At 42.7% G+C, this 22201-nt stretch overlaps 1 protein-coding gene across 3 annotated transcripts in view; it reads left to right on the forward strand.

Moving 5' to 3' along the window:
* Window positions 1–22201, forward strand: part of LOC137889792 (neuron navigator 1-like) — an 80281-nt gene that overhangs the window by 26820 nt on the left and 31260 nt on the right. For all 3 annotated transcript variants that reach the window (XM_068733833.1, XM_068733834.1, XM_068733835.1), the window contains 2 exons: window positions 2411–2513; window positions 4042–4374. In XM_068733833.1, the coding sequence (XP_068589934.1) occupies window positions 2411–2513; window positions 4042–4374 (436 nt within the window). The remainder of the gene's footprint in view (window positions 1–2410; window positions 2514–4041; window positions 4375–22201) is intronic.

Below are 22201 nucleotides of genomic sequence, written 5' to 3' on the forward strand. Positions count from 1 at the left end.
AGAAATCAATCTAGCTTTGTAAATCGGGTCTAGTGCAAGTGTGTGTGCATGTGAGTAGCCCCACCGTGCATATAGATATGTGTGTATGTGAGAACAGTGTTTAGTCTGCAGCTGTTGTTGAGATTGACACCTCTGGCAGCTCAAGATTTGCCCTCCTCACTCATTAGAATGCTCTTTCCCCCTTTACCTCCTCCCTAGCCAGCTGGACTGTTTCTAGGAGGGGTGGTTGTGAATGGAGTGTGTGAGGGAGGGAGGGGGTTGAGTCCTTTTCAGGGTTATGTGTTAGTAGATCGCTTCAGTATATAGAATATGTCGTTCCGTGGGCTCATTGTATAAAAGGGGAATTTATTTTAAATATTTAACAAGACAAAAAGGTTACAGCCATGGTAGTATTTAGGCACAGCTGGGCATTGAGCTAAATGCTAATGCCAGCATGATAACACACTCAAAGACAATGCAAACATGCCGTTGCTCTCCAGGTATAATGCTTACCATGTTCACCATCTTAGGTTAGTGTGCTATAATTTGCTAATGAGCACAAAACACAAAGTACATCTGAGGCTGATGTGAATGTCACTAGCTTTGCAGGGATTTGGATGTCCCATTTTTGTCTTTATTTGTTTGTTGTTTTTGTGTTTATCACTAATGGCATATGACAGAATATTTGATGGGCCTCATCAGATCTCCAAAGTCAGTTCATCTTCTGAACAAACTTTCATGGTAATGTGTTTAATAGATATTCCCCTTAAACCTAAAATTACAATCTTTTGGAGGAAATGGCATGGGATCAACAAAGTCATTGGACCATGAATGTCTGTACAAAGTTCTATGACAATCCATCCACGACAGCCATATCAGTTTTTTGTCCATCTAGCACTTCTTTAAAGCGAAGATTTTGACATGAGAACTGAGCTATGCCTTTTTTTTTTTCAATCAAATGAGAAACTTGAAAATGTTTTACTGTAGATACACTGTATATGTTTTACAAGAACAACTTTGTAACACAGTGGTGATAGTAAAAGTACACTTTTGTTGTTTTAATTTATATTTTCTTCTTACACCGTCGTTCAGTTCAAGTAAATAATCTTGCTGTGCTCATTTGGGAGTCAGCTGGCCAGTTGTAATGGTCTATTGACCTGAACCTCAGGGGTAAACAGGCTGTCCCATATCTTAGCACTATAACTCTTTTATCACCATCCCCCCATCACACATAAATACACTGAGCCGGAGAGAGAGAGAGAGAGAGAGAGAGAGAGAGAGAGAGAGAGAGAGAGAGCAAGGGTCAAGGGCACATAATGCAGCTTAGGTGTCCTGATTAGTTGTGAGAATATATGTGATAGAGTACATGTAGTTTCTTCCTGGTTCTCAGTCTTATGTCTGACCATTGCATGGATATGAAAATCCTGTGATAGTAGCAACAGAAGTGTGAGCAAGACCCCATATCAAGCTCTCATATTGACATGTTTTGGAGTAAAAAGTGAAAGTGAAACATGTTTTGTTTTCTGAGCATGAATAAATGGTGTCTGTATCACTAAGTGGTTGAACCACTTTGGTTCTTATATTGCTTCCAATCTTCCAACCCACTGGGGGAATTATCTAGACACTCAGACACACACACACACACACACACACACACACACACACACACACACACACACACACACACACACGTATGAAGCAGCAGTCTGGTTGGATAGCCCAACATGAATCTATATAGCCCAATCTGAGCAGATTACAACAGCAGGGGGTGAGCCAAATGCCAATATGTTCCCTGGTGGGTTTAAGTGAGAAAGGCTTTTGGTTTATTCTGATAGCAAGGGGCAAAGGGGCACAGTGCAATGAACGGGCACCAGGGCATTGTGACTGAGGGTGCTTGGAGAGGAGGGAAAGATGGATCCAGACAGATGTGGCTGTGCACTGGCTGGATAGACTGCAGTGTGAGTCCTGTCTGGTCTTAAAGATCTGTCTGACTGCCATCATATTTAATTGTGTTTGCTCCACTGCCATCTGGAAAAACAACTGCGCGTACCCTGCCACTGTTAACTCTGTTTTGTCCTTTCCTTTTGCAGTTCTCTATTTTCGTTATTTTTCTTTGTTGTAGATTTATTTATTTATTTGTTTTTGGTGTAATCCTAGATTTTGGTCACTGATGGGAACTACTATGACTAATGATCATGGTTATTTTTGAACAAAGTCAATAAATGAAACATCCGTGATCATCATTATCAACTCATATATGGTCATATATGTCATAGTGTTTTTGTTATTGTTGTTAACTCCATGTGCATTTGTACATACTGTATATAATATAAATGTTTAAACAGTTAGACAATGTTTTTGTCATCCACTAATGACGTAACATGGCATTTCATGTCTAAAAATATCCCTGTGTGTATATGTGCCCCTGCAGACCCAGAGTCCCAGAGGAAGAGGACCGTGCAAAATGTTCTGGACCTTCGACAGAACCTGGAAGAAACCATGACCAGCCTGAGAGGTGCGCAGCTCAGCCACAGGTCAGCCACACACACACACACACACACACACACACACACACACACACACACACACATACACACACACACACACACACACACACACACACACACACACACACACACACACACACACACAAACAAACAGGACTGCATGATATTGGACAACAGAAACAAAAAGAAAAGACAAACAAAGCAAACAGGTGAAAGAGAAGAGCAGTTGAGATGGGCAGATTCTTATTGACAGTGTGTTGGGGTGTGGTGGTTAACTGCCTGTGGGGTTTAAGATCAGTATCAGTATTCCTGATAGACCAGTATTCATTAGACTGTCCTTTTCTACCTCCTCTGCTTTCTCTTTGCGTTGGTTAATACGGAACTGAAGCAGGATTAGCTCAAAGCTGACTTCAAAGCCGACCCTGCCAATGCACACTCACGAATCATATTCAGACAATGCATCCAATAATGCTGTGATTAAGTGTATGTGAGCTTTCGTGTGTCCTCTCCCTCCCTCCGCTTCCTGTCTTTCATTGACTGATTCTGATTGCATTCAGCGTGTCTCCACGTTTTGTCCTTGAGAGCTTCCCCTCTGTCTGCCTGTCCGTGCGTCTCCTGCCGTGTATCCTCTCTCTGTCCCTCGGTGGGAGCTCCCTACGTGAAGAGCAAATCAGCAGATGGTTCTTTGCTGGAATACATTTCCTTTGCCATTCATACTTTTATCGTAGTGTAATAACCTTGAATCACTTCCCACCGTCCCTGAAGACATATTCTGCTTTGAGGCCTAAAGCCTGTCGGTGGAAGTTTACTGTGCAAACAAGATGTCATATTTCCTGTGAAAAACTAGTGTTTAGAGTGAGAGATTTGCATGAATTAAACAAATGGATTGGTGAGCAAGCGCATTGTTTTGTCTACACATACTTTACTAATATATGCCGAATGCATAACAAAAAAAAAGCCTCTGAAATTCCATTCGAACAAGACGAGTAGCATCCTCTCTCTCATCCTCTCGCCACGTCTTTCCTGCCTGTTTTATGTTTAATTTGAAAAAGTTTTCATTGATGGTTTTTGTGAAGATGATTCTGTATCTTGCAGACGAGGTTCATTTAAATGAAGCAGGCAAATGCATGTACTGTCACACAGTTTGAGAGCCTGTAACTTTTAATATGCAAATGCTCATCATTCTCAACCTCAGCACTAAGCAGTGATGAGCTGTGCTGCTTTAGCACAGGGAATGCATGATATTGTGATGTTAGGGATGCTGGTATTTGTAGACTCACACAAATGGCAGTGCTCTGCAGGGCACAGAGGAACATAAAGGCATGTTTGCTGACATGGATACATCAGTGCACATTAAATACGTATACACAGACACCTGAAAACCAACTATTCCCCAAGGCTGTGTGAAATCCCTCTGAGAGAAGAGGCTGCAGGGTGGGGTGAAAAGGAAAGATGATTGGATTCACTACCTGACCTTTTCATCCCTTTAGGGGAGCACAGTGCTGTGAATATTTCACAGCAATCCCTAAAACGTACCCTCTTTTTCATTCCATAGCTGTGTGGAGGGGACCGTGTGCTACGACAGCGATGAAGCTGCTGCGTTCTCAATTTCCAGTCTATCAAATCGCTCCTCTCCGCTGTCATGGCGCCAGGGTCAAGCCAGCCCCCGACTACAGGCTGGGGAAGCTCCGTCCACAGGTAACAGCCAGTTGGACGTTCCCCTCCGGATCAACCACACTGCTCGTATCCAACTAATCGAAGCGCTGGACGACTCAGATCCATCCCTTCTGAAGGGAGATTACCTCCGCAACAGCAACCTCGGCAGTAAGAGACCAAACGAGGAGGATGATGATGAAGATGATGACGATATTGATGATCTAGGGAATGGGTGAGTTTTGTTCTTTTTCATTTGAAAATGATGTGTTTTTACGCCTGCTTCATTAATCTGAGGAACATTAAGAATATTTTATGACCTCATGACGCTGCAGCCTGCAGCAATCAGGATGCATGTGTCTCATTAATGATATTAGCATTGCTTGTGAGGGGAATCCTGCCACCTGACAACTGTTACAACTCCACAGCTGCAGACCGGCCTGTAGTTAGTGGTTTACTAGCACAACAAAGCCTTGATCAGCCCCGTTACAAGCCTCGCTCATAGTGTCTGCCTTGACACTGGCAGCTGGCTCTGCCCTAGACAGAAAGCAGCCCTCTGGCACAGTCCAAGAATGATGTCACAATCATCGAGCCCCCTCGCAGAGATAATTCTGTCAAATTCAGCTGCGACCCCGCCGGCTTTGCCAGCAGGCTTCGATGTGGAGGACCCCTGACGACGTTGGCTCTCTAGAGCCCCCTGGCAGAGCTAGAATGCAGGTGTCTTTGGAAAACTGGTAACTCTTTCTGCCTTACCAATGTTGGATCAGTCAGACCTGTCAGGGTCAGAAGGAGTTTTGTTTTAAACTAGCCATGGATCCCCTGGATCAAAGGATTTAAAGTTGAGCTCACATCGACAAACAACGTGAACTATTTCAGCTTAGTTTATCAGAAATGTTCATCGGCATGTTTGCTGTGTTGTGTAGTAGTTGTTACCTAGGTGATATCTATGAAATGTCACACTCATACACACCCGTCTGTTCAGTTCACTCAGCACAGCTTTCTGTCTGCACGGGTCTGTGTCAGCACACATGGAGCAGTTTACAGGAAAAGGGTCTCTAACCTTAATTTGTTATCTGCTGTAAAATGGTGTTTGGGTGTCTGTCTGATAGATAGATAAATAGATTGTGTGTTGTGCCTTTTTGAAGATTGCTTTTCTTTGCCTAGTGAATCAGAGTGGCGGATCCTAAGAGAGAGCATGCTGGTAGCTGCTGTTTGTGTTTAAATTGTTACTTAGCTCCCTGAGTCTCCGTCAGTCTGTCTCAGTATGACAACACGTTACCTTGTGACATGACGACCAATCAAGGAGAATTACGTTAATTAATTCAGTTTCACGTCAATCCACAAATCCAGGAAATTGAGTTTAGACGGTTTATTGCAGAATGACCTAAATTGTGTTCCTTGGAATTCTTTTAGTTTTGGAGAACTTGCGTGAGGACGTATGACACAACAATTTTCAACTCAGTTACGCACACAGCATCATGTTTCACTGACCGACTCTCTCTCAACACAGAGAAGAAAAACACATTATCTCATTGCAAACTAGGATTCTGGCAGTGTGTCGGTGTAACACTGCAGAACTTGTCCAACCAAACTAAAGAAACTCCTCTGCTGGCCACCGCTTGACATCTCTATGGTAACCACAAAAATGCACCCTCAGTCACCAGGAAATCAATTGCAACACAGTTCAGGTCCCTGTAGTGTTATTGTGTATCTGGTCAAGGCCTCCAATTAGTGGGTATACATGTTTATATTGTGCTTTGTGTGAGGATGCAAAACAAAAGACCAAAGTAAAAAGATTGAGAAAGAGACTCACGAACTTGCAGAAAGACACAATCTGCAAACAATAGAAAATGCTGTTTTTTAAAAATATGGCGAAGGCTATGTAGACAAAGCACAGAGAAGCTGGGATAACAACACACACAGAGGGAGAGCGACTTAATTCTCTGCTCAGCTAGACATTACTCCTCTATCTCTTTACATTGCAAATAGTTGTTTACCGCTATATTAATACTCTGAATATTGTAAAGAGAACCTTTACGATAAAATGGATGCCCAAAAATTTTCTATTCACTATAGAAAACACAAAAGCAGCAAATACTCCCATTTGTTAACCAGGGAATGTTTGACATTTCAGTGTGACACATATCATCTTTTATCAAAATTTAAAAAATGTAGGAGATCAACTAATATCATAATCAACTTTTCATGTTGCCCTTCATTGAATATGATTATTTTGTACCTGCTGCGGCTTCAAACTAGTAGGTCTTTACACTAGAGGGCAGGCTTGTGTCGCTGTTCCCTCCCTCCATGAAGTTCTCCACCTAGTCAAAATGAAGTGACACCAGGCTGGATTACTCTCCCTTATCTCATAATTTATTACACATACTCATCCATTATACATAGAGGCACTTCCCCTGTCATACAGGGGTCACACGACATTACCATATCTCATCCCAGCATATATAATACATAGGATTTCCCCACATAAATTATGTATCACAAACACACATATTCTTTGTTTGGGTTGTGTAGTAGTCATCTCTTTGTTCTGTTAAATTGTGAGGAAACAGTGTCTTAAAATAAAAGAGTTCGGCCATAACTCTTGTGTTTTGGGTGAGCAGGACTTGACTCATCATGGGTCTCACTGTGACTCACTGTATAGGCATGACTCACAATCCCATGCAAAGGTAAGTTTACCGTGACTGTACCGTGACCTGGCTGACACACAGACCCTATACTCTCACACACACACACACACAAACACACACACACACACACTGAGTCAGGACCCCTTAAGTCAGTTATTCGTTTCCTGTGCTTTTCTAGCATGGGGCCTCTTCTTGTCTGACGCGTACCACTTACATCTGGAACCAGACCCCTCCCAGTATCCCCCTACACTCTCACTCACACACGTCATTCTCACCGGGAAACAGCGAGAAGGGAGACGATGAGCAGGTCATTCCCCTTAGCGTGTAAACAGAGATGAGGTGTGGTCCGGTGTAGGTCAAAGATTTACAGTTAATCTGGTTCTTTTTTTAAAATTACATTGAAGTAATAAACCAACACTTATGGTGAGACTAAAATGCAATATATATGGGCTATGATGCAGCTCAGTCTTTCCTCTCCCCTGATTCCAGCAGCAGCAGGCAAACGAGCTTTGATAATGCTCCCTGCCCAACACCAACTGACTAAAGCAGCAGAAGAAAACTAAACAAATAGCAAGCTAAAGACCCAGATGTGTTTCTAAGGAGTTGGTGGAAAACAAACAGACAAACTAGGCCAGACACGTTGGACTCCAGTGGGATGATTATGTGGCTTCAGGTGCTTGATGTGTAAAGCTGGAATCCTTCTTCTGCTGATATACATATCAATGTATTTGCTTGTGGTGTGGATCTGTACATTAGGGAGGCTGATTTGTTAATCCAGCATCCTGTTGAGAATTTTTTTTCTTTCAGAGTTTTGGCGAACATTTCAGGAAAGCATTGCTACAAAAGACAATAAATTATTCCTTACTTAAGTTCTATTATCCAACTTATCATTGTTCTACCCATTTACTTTGACAAGTACAAATTGTTTTCACGTTAATTTCACGAACGTAGTGCTTTGTTCCCAGTCATTGTAACCTCTATTAATAACCAGTTGGAATTGCAACTGTATCACCTCGTCTGCATCACAGCATGTGATTGACACAAACAATATTGTCCTGTTTTTGTAATAGAGAAAAGTGAGCAGTCCACTGTCTAGAGAAAAGCTAACACCACAAAGCACAGCGGGGTAAATGCTATGCTTCGTCATTAGCTTGTTTCTCTTGAGATCGAAAGTTAGTCTTTGTAGCACTGTTGAGTCTGTGAAAGTGCATTGGGGAGTAAATTGGGAGCATCTCGAAATACTCATGGCCAAAAATACTTAGAGAATAGAAGAATAATGGCTCTATATGTATGTATGAGTGTGTCACATAGGTATTGATTGCCATTGTTGTCATTGGAGTGGTGATAATGGGCTCAACATGCACACGCGAATGTGCAGACGATTGGATGTTTCTGGATGGAAACGCTCCCATCCTCAGCCACCTCCCATCAGTAAACGCGCAGTCTCCATGGTTACGCTGCGAGACAAGCTGGTTCACTGCACTAAGCGTCTGAATTATGAAAACATTTGTTTGGAGCAGGACACACACACACACACACACACGCACACACTAAGCTCTCTTAAGCTTTTCAGAGTCTGCTGGTTAAAGTGTTTTGGTTTAGTGCTGTCTGCTTTCTAGAAAAGCAGAAGTGAGCTGGTTGCTCTCTGTGTCAATCCAAAACAGTACAGGGAACTGAAACAGAAAGAGGAACTTTTAATAGAGAAGTAATCTGTTCTGAACACCCAAGATGCCTGGAATAAGCTTTGATGGCATGAGTGGTTACTTTAGTCTCATGCCTGCCACTAAATGTTTTGTGTTATTCAAAGACTGGAGATCATTATCCGGCCCTTGACTGATGCCTATCGGACCGTATCGATGGTTAAACACTTCTAATAAGGTGTAACTGCTGGACCTTGTCATTGCCTGTAAATCTTATCTCCAGTGCGACAGGGTAGCTACAGACAGTGTGTGTGTGTGTGTGTGTGTGTGTGTGTGTGTGTGTGTGTGTGTGTGTGTGTGTGTGTGTGTGCACACGCGCACATGTGTGTGTTTGGATGTAGATAGCAGCAGAACAAGTTCAATCCTGCTGTACTCTGACCCCACCTACTGGCCAAAAACTACAACTTCACACACACACACACACACACACACACACACATACACACACACACACACACACACACACACACACACACACACACACACACAGAACGTAATGCAGCCTGACATATCTGATTAATGAATCCCTTTTCCCACATCTGGATCGGATTTATGTTTCAGGTGATGGATCCGTTCTCTCACCTACACTCACTCACTCTCACTTTCTCTCTCCTTCTCCCTAACACACACACGCACACACACACACACACACACACACACACACACACACACACACACACACACACACACCAACATCCTGATGTGATCCTCAGTGGACACACCCAGGGCTTCCCTCCTGCTAAGAACCAGATCTTTTACACTGTGACTCATTCGGTGGACCAGTTACAGACCCCCTCCCAAAAACAGCACCGCTTCCTCCCCTTACCTCGATGCAGTCACAACATGGGCTGACATCAGAATGGGCTTGTAGGAAATATCTGGTGCACGGGAGATTAAATAATTGTGTGCATTTTATTTACTGTGTGCCATCAAAGCAATGTAACCACCTCTAATGTGTTGAAAAGGTTCAAGCTGAATATAACTCTAGAATGAGTTTTAAGACTGATTCATGGGTTTTGGGACTTCAACCTTTGGTGAGACAGACATCTTTGGTTATTTTGATTTCTTTTCCCACTGCAGCTCAAAATATGATAATATCTGGTCTAACTATCTCATCGCAATTGGATACTTTGATTGCCTATGTGTGGCTGTTAGTATCTCTAGAAGTCACTTTTACTTTCATGGTGATGTTGAACTCTGGAGTAAGTCCATCTCATTATATTCTTAGGAGTTATTACCTTTGCCATTAAAAGACTGTACCAGTAATTTTACATGTTAAGCCCGTTTACTGCAAGCTATTCAGCAAGTTGTGCTGGAGCGTTTAAAAGATTTTGAAACCAAGCAGTCATTGGTTTCCATATTTCATGAAAATCAGTTGGCATATACTTGAAAGCTGCGTAATGCATCACAATAAATGCCAAGTCTGCATTCCTTTTTGTCAGTGTTATGTTATTGTGGTGAGGTAATCATGCAGACTTTTCAAATGAATCTGGACTGTGACTGTATTACTTTACAAAAATAATGACTGAAAAGCATATTAATGAGGACTTAGTATTTGCTGTGGAGGAATGTACAACTCTAAGCAAGTTGGCCTCTTTATTTTTATTCCATGCAGAAAATAATAGTACCCCAAAAAATGTAAAAAGACAATGAAAAACATAAATTCCACAGCATGCGTTGGAAATGGTCAGCAGTGTTATTAACAACAGCATGATGTGTATATGTGTGTGTAAAAGCCACAACAATACTGGTGCGGTCCTTTTAGACAAATGTGCTAATCGAATATTTTCACAAAAGATGAAAGTGTCTGCGTCAAGATTTTCCCCTGTCTCACCATGTCTGTCTCTCTGTCTGTATGAGGCGGTGATGAGAGGCAGATTGGGATGTTGTTGTTCTTGTCATCCACTACCTGCGCCTCTCTGGGCCTCTGCGCCTCTGTGGGACGCTCCTATGGCTCTCTCTGCTCAGTGATGCGTGTAATCGATTATTTTTCCTGTCATTATGGAGGGAAGTTGACTGAGAGGAGGAGTGCGCTCGCTCTTTGTTCCAGCACGTGTGAGCAAAGCACGAAGAACACACACACACACACGACATTTCTTAATAAGAGCCATTCACCATAATCACATGAGCATATGGAGGTTATTTTGTATTGTATTGTATTTTGTATTGTGGTCTGCATGCAGTTTGGGTGGCTTATGAGTTTAACTTTGAGTTAACAAAGCACAAGAGCCATACTGACACTATAGGAAAACTTAGTTTGTATCTCGTAGCTGAGTTTGTATTTTAATATATTATTAATGTGCTTGGCTATTTTTCTCAGGGAATATGTAATCGGCTTCAGCTGTAACAGCAGGACACTGCTGACAAACAATTATGACATTAATCTGCACACATTAAAAGATTTAATACTGGGTAACATATGGGGCTGTGGGGGGATTTGCAGTGCTAGAAACCCCCTGACACCTCCTGTTTATTCCCTTGTGTTTGCTTTGGCTGTTTGAGCCGCACGGTTCCATTATTAACCTTTTTAATTCACTATTGTTACATTACATAGTTTACTTTTAGTCCAACAAACAGGGCCCAAAAAAGCCCTCAAAAGGTGAATGAGACTTTCTCGTAATTGTCGGTTCATCCGGGGAGACTTTCACTGTTACTTAAGAACATATTTACAGTACTTCTTTTGTTCAGTCTCTTTTCTGTGTATGTCTCCTCTGTCTGTCCACACACGCACAATTACACACGTACACATGTGTCAATGTCCAAGCTTACTGCATTTAGTTGTTATAGGAATGCCTCCTGTCACTCTGCATGAATATGTTTAGTTTGACTATGGGCCATTTCAGTATTGTGAAACATACTGGTGTTGAGCAACAAACACATGTGCTGGATCGGAGCTTGGGAACTGCACTTACATCCCTCAGACCGGTTTTCCCACATTCTGCCTTGGAACGAAAGAAAAGTTGGAGGAAGTCAAAGAAATTAATCTTTTCTCGGCTTCCTTGCTGTATTTTCCTTTGGATCTACAGCACAATATTTCCAATATGACTATATGAATGACATTTCATTCAACTTAACCCAATCAAATGCCAAAACCATTGCCACAGCTACTGTCGCCTATAGACGCATCCCCCTGAGGCCTGGTAAGTCTCTATGGAGACACTACGGCATAATCCCCACTAATCCCTGGCTTCCTCTTATGGCAGGTTCGGAAAAGAATAAGAGAACTCAGGGACTTGGTCAGCAGACAAGGAGGCATGGGTAGGGGGGGTTATGGTGGCCATAGTGTGTGTGTGTGCATGTGAAGGACCCCCACGTAGTTCAGAGGGATGTGTTACCATGTCAACAATACGAGCGTGTAAAGGAGTGTGTGTGTGTGTGTGTGTGTGTGTGTGTGTGTGTGTGTGTGAGTGGACTCTACTTAATTTACAGAGGTTAAAATGTCACGACTTCTGCCTGATGACCAACTTCACCATGTTTCCTTTAAGGAAAGAGAGCGATGCCGCTCTTCCTGGAGACCTTTACTGAATTCACTTTATTTTATTTTGTTATGCTATATAATCACACCTGACCTGTAGAAGACATGAAAAGGAGGAAATGACCTGAAAATAACTGATGGTGAACATGATGCTAAAACAACAAGCGTAGATATAAACCATAGAGTGACATCATTCTGTCAACAAACTTTTGCATTTAGGACTTTGGAGGAAGGTTTCAGATTTAATTAGTTACTGGAGTATGAAGACTATACTACAAGGAATGTGGGTATAGGAAAACCTGGTCAGTTAAACCACTCAATCTATTACTTCTACCATCTTAAATCATTCCAACTCTTTTGTAGATTTTTATACAAATCCTAGAAGGATGCCACAGCAAAACAAAAGTATTAAAACTATAGTCAGTGGGCCTTGAGTTCATATTGTTATCTGAGCTAGCAGTTTATGACCAAATACCTGCAAAAATAATGAAATTCCAATCTACCTAGGCTTACCTTGTGCTAAGTGCTACATAGCAAATGTTAGCATGCTATAAAACAACAACTTTAAGAATAACAGGGACACTGTTTCTGGAAAGGGATCATGTTGCTAGTTCATTTTTTGAAAATATATTTTTTTAATAATAAATAAACATACTAATACTAATATAAATATATTTAATCTCCTTTGTTCCCTTTTACTATATATGTAAAAAATGCTTTGTCATTATTAAGGCTATCTTGTTAACAAAAGAGTTTCAGGAAATGAATAGGTTCATTCCTGAAGATTGGTTCCCACAGTAAAAGACACCCCCCCACCCCCACCACACACACACACACACACACACACACACACACACACACACACACATACACACACACACTCCCCCTCACCTTGCTCTCACTCATTCATGCCCTCCCTCTAGATCTATACAGCCTTTAAAGTACATGCCTGGTTCCTCTGTAGGGGGTAAATGAAACTGCATGGTTAAGGACAAGCTTTTGGATGGAAGCTACCTCAAATCTTTGAACACACACACACACACACACACACACACACACACACACACACACACACACACACACACACACACCCATAGAACATGCACACTAGAGCTGAGCCTTTTAGAGGGTTAACAGTGGGGTGTGATGGGGGTTTGTAATCCGCATAAGAATTAACTTTGCCTTCCTCCCATTGACTCCCACCGTGTTATTCTCTGGAGTTGTTTCGACATTAGTCACACACTTTTCTTTCTGCCCTCCCACCGTCATTGTCCCTTCCTATTCTTCTCATTACGCCATCTCTTAATCTCAACCTGCCCTGTATGCACCAGTGCTCTCAACAGTGAGCATATCCTCATTATTTTCCCAGGAGACACATGCTGAACTGGTTGCAGAAACCTGTTGAGCTATATTTGAACTGTTTAGTATGGTGGTGGTTTTCTGTTAGTGGTTTTGTTCTTGTTCCTCTTGTTCCTCTCTGTCTCTTGGAAGACAAACCATCTTTGAAGTCAAGTTTTCTGAGCAGACCAAGCAAGAGCCTAATTAGATGCTTTTTGGTGGTCCAGACACGGAGGGTCCCTAAATTAACCACAAGAGCACCTTTTCAGACGGGGGACGCACACTTTGATATTCAACCTTGAGTGTGTGACTGTGAGGTCATGTTTTCAGCATTTGGGTTTCTAAAACCTTTGTCTGTTGTTTTGTTAGTGAGCTACTAGACTGAACATGCAGGCTGGTATACCAACTATGATTTGACTCTAGCTATTTGCCAGGAAATCAGACGAAAGAATGTATGTGTTGACGGATCTTTTTAGTGTGTGTGTGTGTGTGTGTGTGTGTGTGTGTGTGTGTGTGTATGTGCCTGTGCCTGTCTGCATGTGTGCGTGTGGACAGGTAGAGAGTGAGGAAAGCAAGTGTTATAGTGTGAAGGTTTCTGAGTGATAAGGCCAAATAAAAGACATCTGAGGATGACAGTTGAATTCTAAGTTGATAGTAATAGAAGTGATTTATTTGTGTGATTATGAAGAGGAGTATTTCAGTCTGATAAATGTGTGTGTGGGGGGGTGTTTTATGTTTGTTTATATAGAGTTTGTGGCTTAGCAAGTGTTGAATGTGCATCTGTGTGTCTGTGTGTGTGTTCCGGGTCTGATAAGAGGGATGAGCTTTCCCAGGTCGCTTGTCTCTTTCATCAGCAGAGGAGTGACAGGTTCCCAGGGTCATATGGATGACCCTGCCTGTATACTGTCATTACACAGTTACATCACCACCTAATTATACTGGCCTACTGCACCGAAACACACACACACACACACACACACACACACACACACACACACACACACACACACACACACACACACACACACATATACAGACATTGAAAACAAACACTGTGGTCTTAGATACTGAGTGAAAAGGAGGGTGGCAGTGAAAAAAGAGACACTCTTTGATGAGGAGAAGCAAATAAACCGAGGTAGACAGCAGGCATGTCTGGGCATGAGTCAGTGGTCAAAGTAAAAGCTGGCCAGACAGACGCAGAGCGCTGTCCAGCTACCCTTTCCAGAAACTCGGATGAGAGTTGACATAAATTAGAGCAAAGGCTCACACTGACTTAAGGAGGATTGCTTGTGTGTGTGTGTGTGTGTGTGTGTGTGTGTGTGTGTGTGTGTGTGCTTGCATGCGCATAGAAACTGTTTTCCTTTCTATTTATTAGTAACGCTAGGCAACAATGATGGCAGTGGCTCCGCACACCTGCAGTTCAGCATGCCATAGTGCCAATCAGACCCCTACACATGCACACACACACTGTGTGCCCACTGCCCACCTGGCCCTGTATCTGTATGGTACAGGGGAGCGGTAGCCTGAAGAATCCTGTCTTTGTTCCCTCTGCACTTAAAAAGGGCACATTAATCATCTATATATTTTTCTAATACTGTGTCTTATGTTTTCCAATCTTTCTTGCTGTTTCTTTCTTAACCACTCACACCATTTCCCTCCCTGAAAGGACAGTGTTGATTAGCCCTCCCCTCCCCCCTGTCTGTCTCTGTCTTTCTCACCCTTCATTCACTTATTGAACAGATCCAGCAGACAGGCAGATCTATTCACTGGGGTCCACTCACTGCTTAAAGTGTTTAAAGACCACTGGTTGTGAGGGGGCAGAACTCAAGGGGGAGTGGATACATGATACCCACTCTATTTCTCTGCAAGTCTCCAATAGCCAATACACATTCTGTTACAATAGAAACACTATAGTCATTTACCCTCCCTGCTTCATTACATCCTAAACTAGTTCATTTTATACCAGCTTTGTATTGGCTTTCCTCCAGCATTTCTCGTAGACAGTGGGCAACTGTTGAAAGATGTTACTGTGTCAATCAAAGTTTGTTTTATTTCAGAGATATGTGTTGTTATGCTCTCCCCACAATAAAGCCCATATTATTTAAAGTTTTGCTTTTAATGTTATGACAGAGGTTGAACGTTTTTAAGTCTGTGTATTTACTTGGGTACTGTAGTGAGATTTTACAGTACATCACTCTAGTATATCCATTATATGCCACTTCACACTAATGCTTCATGGCACAGATTGACGTATCCAACCATAAGAAATAGTCGAAATTCGATCCACATCCATTACAGCATTAAATAGATCCATTACTAATGATTTACTCATTCCACAATAAGTCATCAGGTCTCTTGTTGTAATAATACTCTGCAGCTAATTTACAGAAGTTATGGATTAAAGAGCTAAAAAGGAAAAGCAAGATAAGGAGGATATACATCTCAGCCAAAAGCATTTTTCACAACCTGGCAACCTGAACTTTTTTCTTTTTACAGATATAAAGCATGAAGGAATTATAAACCAGTAGTAAAGCCATAGGTACCACTTATAAACATAGTGCCTGGTATAAAAGTGGTACCATATTATACACCAATGCATCAGTGATAACAATCCAATCATACATTCTGGGCAATCATGTATGAGTACATCAACTTTTGATGCTTAGGTACATTTATTCTTTTTGAATGCGAGGCTTTACTTGTAGTGAAACATTTTCTTGCTATTCATAATTATTAGTTAAGAAAATGATCCAATCACTTCTTCTACCACTGTTGCATAATGTAAAACCAGCCAGCGTTGACTTGGTACCAGAGGGTTGAGTGAGTGCTGTCTCGTGTGTTGATTAGAGATTCAAGAGTGTGAAAATGTCTTTGACGTGTGGCTTTCTTTTAGAGAATGATGACTGCGTTTTGTTTTTTTTTTATCCTGCGGCTGGATGCGCGTTAAAGTCTCGCTTTTGGGAAAGGCACAGCTGGTCGCGATCAGCGAAACGGGGGCCGGAGGAGGAATTCTGGGTGTTGCCTTTCTATCCATGCCTCCCTCCCTTGCTCATCGCCTCCCTCCCTCCCTCCCTCCCTGAGCGTGTGTGTGTGTGTTAGAGAGAGTGTGTGTTAGAGCGGAGGCACTGCGGGAGTGGGTCAGTCAGTTAACGCCGCTGACTCTTACAGGCGGTTCCCCGGTTACCAGCGGTGGAAAGCACCGGCGGATTCGCACACTCTCTTGCTTCAGGGCCGGGATATGCCAAACGGGAACAAAGCGGCGTGAAAGCTGGACGGTTGTAGAATGAGCGGGCGCGTGCTGAACGGGAAAATGCTGCAGCTCCCGGCTCCGCAGCGCGCGGCGAGGACAATGCACTTTCTGTCAAGGTAATAGATGAGAGCAGAGCCTGCATGTGACTGAGAATGCCGGATGGAAAGCTAATTGACACACTGGCGACAATGCTTTTGATGATCTTCACGCGATACAAACGTGGGGTATCTGATAGTGGTGAATGGGTTGTAGAAGCTCCGGCGGAGCCAGTGCGTAAAAAGCAGCAGCACGTCTCATTGATAAAACTCCAACAGCTGCATGGTGGCACGTTTCATTATTGTGACAGGCGTGCCCTCATATTAGGTGGTTATATGATAATGTATCTTAGTCTAGACGCCGAGTAAAGAACAGGCCTTTGGTGTGCGTGTAGATGGAGCTATAGTCTACTCAGCATATAGGCACAGACCTCAATGCGCAAAGCCATATGTTGGATCAGCACTGTCTTTTTTTTTTTACGTCGGGTTTGTACAGACTTAAAGCAGCGTCTATAAGGCAGGGTGATGTTCCTGCTACAGCCGAAAAGGAATCCACATGACATGAATCACATTACTGCAAATCATCTAAGTTAATGAGAATAGTAAAATGACAATGGTTTTGAATGCTGCATGTGGATGTGTACGCGCATAATGTGCGTGTGTGCATTAAGTCGGCTGACATGCCCATTGTTTTAAGCTGCATGCGATGACAACTGGTATGCTGGTGTCTGGAGGGCTGAGGCAGGTATGCATGTGAGTGGGTGTGTTCGCATTGATCCGCTGCAGGACCGAACCGCATTCTGAACGGCTGACCTACATTCTGAACGACGCCTTCTCCTGGTATTGGCTATATATGCTGTGAGTGGGTGAACAGCACCATATACCCACGCCATATGAGAATTATCTAATTGTATGTCTCAATGCGTGGGCTAATATAGGTCAGCTGGTATATGTACATTGTTGATGGTGACTGAGGAGATGTACCTACATAATATACTTTTATTTGTGGCATAAAAAGATATTGAGGATTATCTTTATTACTAAGAATTATCTATATTATTGAGAATTCTCTGTAATAATCATGGAGTTGACTTGCTCTGACATTAAGACAACAGGAACAGAGATGCTTTTATTGATTCTGTCTCTGTGGAGGGTTTTCAGGGGGGGGTCAGCTTTGCTCTTTTTGGTTGACTGACCACTATAGCATCCATCGACTCTTTATGTAAACCCATTAGGGCAGAGTGGTCTGATATCGGGCCATGAGACGCACACCCAACAGACACAAACACTTTCACCATCTAAACCACTCAAACACACACACGCACACACACGCACACACACACACACACACACACACACACACACACACACACACACACACACACACACACACACACACACACACACACATTTTCAGTTTGAGTCCCAGAGGACCAGGCAGGCTGTATTTGTCTGCGTGTTTTAGTTGAACACGTGTGCTTAAATAGACCGTCTGTCAAAAAAACAGATAAACTATATGATGGAGGCCAGGGGTGGTATTAGTAAGTGTGTGAGACTCTGCACATGTGGTCTGCGTCACCATATGTGTGCGCATAAAGAAACATTAAACATCCAACATTAGCTAACCAGTTCCAGACAACACAGAGATTTGATCAACTCTATTAGTCATGTTGAAAGCAATCCAACAACAACTTGTCTGTCCCTGTGTGCTGTCATCTGAACAATATACAAATAGCTAGCTCAGCATGGCCCACCCCTATCTTGGTCCGATCCTGATTAACAACACAACCTCCGTCTAAGTAGCTGATTTGCGACGTGGTGACATCACTCATTAGAGCGAGTCATACCCAAATCCCCTCGGTTTATTTTGATTAAATACAAATGGTGCACCGGTAACTGTGATGCAGACCAGGCTCGTGTTGTAGCTGATGTCGTTTAGTCGTCCATGGGAAGCGTTGGTCAGTGCACCTCTGATCGGTTGATTACTTGAACAGCTTCCTGCCATCAGCTGCTTCACCGGAGACCCAGTATGGTAATTAAAGCTGAAATCCATAATGTTTTTAATTAATATATCATTAGTATATTCATCTGTATGATGGAGTGTAATAAACGGAACATTCATCACGGTATTGAGAAATGTTGATTGGGTTTGTCAGGTGGCACCTGTCGGCTGACAGCCCTCATGTCTTCTACCTTTTACATTTTAAATGTAAATAAAAGTGTTATTTATTAATACATAAATGTTGTCCGTCGTGCTTGAGTTAAGGGCTCTGGTTCAAAGATAGATTCAGTTGCTTTGGAAGCACACATTGCTGTCTCAGACACTGGATGAGTTAAAATGGTCAGTGGCCTGCTGACATTGTTGTCACACCCTCATGATTCATGAACAGCTTTTTAATAATCTTCAGCACACAAACATGTCCACACACATGCAGATACATTTGAAAACACAAATAGGTGTTGAAAGCCTTTTATCAACACAGGCATGTTTTGGGGTGTTTAAAAAGAAAGTCCTGTTCACATAGAAACGGCAGAGTAATCCAAAACATTTAAATCTCTTCTACTGGGCATGTGCATGGTACTCGATCCAGCAGCTGACAATTTTCGCCTGGAATTTTCACAAAAGCTTTTCTTTATTTAGTCCACACTGCCAGCATTTTCAGATTTATTCACAAATGCCTTGATTTTTGGTGTCCAAAAAAGGTCAGGTCAATGTAGACGGAAGGCCAAAATGGTGAAAAACATATGGCTGGAGTAATTTTGCAATCAAGTGAACACGTTTTACTCGCCCTGCCTACAAGGTCATTAGAGACACCTGAGAGCGAAACAACAGATGCTTGTAACCTGTGCTTGTAAGACACATGCACTCTTTTTTATTGTACACACAGGAGTCTGTGTTCACAAACAGAGCTCATATTTTCATGAGGTGGCACCCCCGTGGTTTAGTGAGTTTCTCTGTTACATCAAAGCTAGAGAATGACCTACAGCCAAACAACAATGCACCTTAACAGGCTTGCTGGGGACGAGAGAGAAAGCTAAAAGCCTAACTTCAAATGGCCATGGAGAATAATAACCTCTGGATGTTATTTTCACCTGATCGTGAAGTAGTTTTCTCAGACACGTAGAGTGTGTAAAAAAAACTCAGACAATGTCCTGCATTGAAACTTTCAGAGTTTTCTTTGAATTAAATTGAAAGTGAGACGATTGGCAACGTACTTGAGGCTGTACATTTTGGTTTTATTGGAACCTCTGGATCCGTCTTTTTATTTTTGTGTGTCTGTGCACTCATGCGATGGTATGCATGTGTGCGTCTGCATATGTTGGAGGATTAGGGAGTGGGACCCCAGAATACACTTGCTGGAATGTGAAGTGTGTGTGTTTTGAGCAGCCCGAGGCTAAAGAATGTCTCCCAAACTCACTGTAACAACTTTAAGTGGCATGACCAGAGTTCGTGTGTTGTGAGTGACAGCAGGTGATGGGTGCGTGCTCCTGCAGGGTGCGCCCCCGGGGCATGTCGGTCACCACCACATGTGCTCACGAATACACACTAAAACACACATATAGCGACCTGACTGTCCCCCCCACCCCACCCCACAGCATGGGAGTAATATGTGTGCTTTCGTAGTTGTCCGCTTTATCTCAGCCAGAAGAAGTGAAAGAGTATCTCTGCTCCAGTCAATGGGTCTTTCATTCGTTTTTGTTCAGGTGGTGTTTGGACAACCTTTGGCAGGTGCTTAGGGGTGTTCTACTCAGATCTGTAGCCTCTTTGATTTGATTAAAACAAAAGCTATGCAATCACATTTGATTCACACGTTTTCGCTTTTTTGCTTTCTCTATTTTTCTCTCTGTCTTTTCCTTTCCGTCCATCTCAGGTTATGCACTCTTTAATTACCCCAAAACTGACTCTTAAGTAATATCAGCCGACAATCCACGGACCCACTCCAGTCAGCACATTTAACATCTCACAGCAATGTGGAAACTGACTGCTGTTGTTCGTACTAATCTGGGAGATTAACACATAATCAAGTGGTGGCATTAGTTGAGTAGCTGTTGTAATTAGAAGATACATCACTGACCATAACGTTATAGGCAGAGGAGGGAAACATAATTCTTTGTGTCAGGAGAGGATGCCCCCCTGAAATGTTATTCATTTACGGAGCAGTTGTTGTGACTGAAGCATTTGGTAACCATGTTGAGCTCCTGAACACAGCTCACATAATGCCGACATCATAGTTCCCCAATCTGCTATATTTGCATGCATATATGTGTATGACAGTGTGTGTTGGAGGGAGATAGTTCCCTATTGGGATGCATTTTACAGAGCTGCCAACATTGACAGCATCCTCATTTCTAGAAATGAATACCATCCTATCAAAATTACATTTCTCTGTTAATAATAATTGGTTCCGTGCAACATTTGCCCTTCCCAAAACCCAACAGGTTAGCAGTGTCATATTTCACTCTGTGTTGTTGTCGTTGACATGTCTGGAGGGAGACCAGAGGAAATTCTACCCCGGGATCCAACCCCTGCCCTGGGCCTCTGCTTGCCGGGGTTCCCCCTGTTAGCTCCTCCTCAGTTTTTAGCCCTTGAGTTGTAGCTGGGAAGCGCTCCACACTGCACCCCAGACTGAACTACTTATGGAGGTGATTTAAAAGGCTGTTCCACCTTGTCCCAGGAGTGCTGTCCCTCTTTTGCATCCTGCTCTCTTGTAGAGAACAAAAGGACCTTGGCTCAGGGTACTTTGGGGGTCAAGGGTTATTGGGTCATATAAGAGCTCTGCTGGTCAACACTGAGACATTTTAATGTCTTGTGAAATCAAACATGCTTTGACCTGAGTTCTCATGCTCTTTTCACTGAGGGCATAAAATCACTTGGAGAGTGACATGTAGAGAGAAAGTTTTCTTCCATCTCTATTTAGCGATGCTTTCATGCATGCTAAATAAGTTCAAAAGGCATTGTTTGTATTGTGGCTGCATTCAAAGCCCTGCATCAGTTGTTTAACCTGAGGGGCGGTAACCTTTCAACTTTGACCCTATTTGAGCTGAGTAAGAAGAAGACAACACAAAGAAGAATCTTCTGCACACCTCTCCCAGCTACTACTGTTTGCCTTTTTGGGGCTTACTATAGTAGAAGATCAAGATGACCCAGATGGCGTCAGTGTGATCAACAGTCACTCAATTTTTGGTTCCAAGAGTATTTCACCACTTAAAGTTCCTTATATGAAGCTTGGAGCCTTCCACTGCTTCTTCTGTCCTGTTTCATTTCACGGGGATGAAGTAGTTCAGAGCCAAGTCCGCTCTCAGCTGTGACGTGTTGAACTCTGAGCAAACTTCGTCTGTCCACCCTGGAGAGATCAGGAGGAGAGATGAGATTCAGAGATAAATTTGCTGTCCGGGAAAATTTTGCTGGAGCAATTTCTTCTTTTCTTAAACTGTACAGTTTTCACCCATCTCTCTCCACCTCCCCCACACTCAGAAAAAAAAACATTTCACTGACCAGGATTCCTGATGCATCTGAGTGCCTTTTCAGTGCTTTAACTTTCCATCCAAAAAGCCCCAAGCATTTGCAGAATGTGTCCCCGTCTTTGCAAGGAAACCTTGGAAGAATAATGTTCC

Source organism: Cebidichthys violaceus, unplaced genomic scaffold, assembly GCF_023349555.1.
Source record: "Cebidichthys violaceus isolate CVI_PGR_0920_01 unplaced genomic scaffold, fCebVio1.0.p SCAF_6, whole genome shotgun sequence".
Lineage (NCBI taxonomy): Eukaryota > Metazoa > Chordata > Actinopteri > Perciformes > Stichaeidae > Cebidichthys > Cebidichthys violaceus.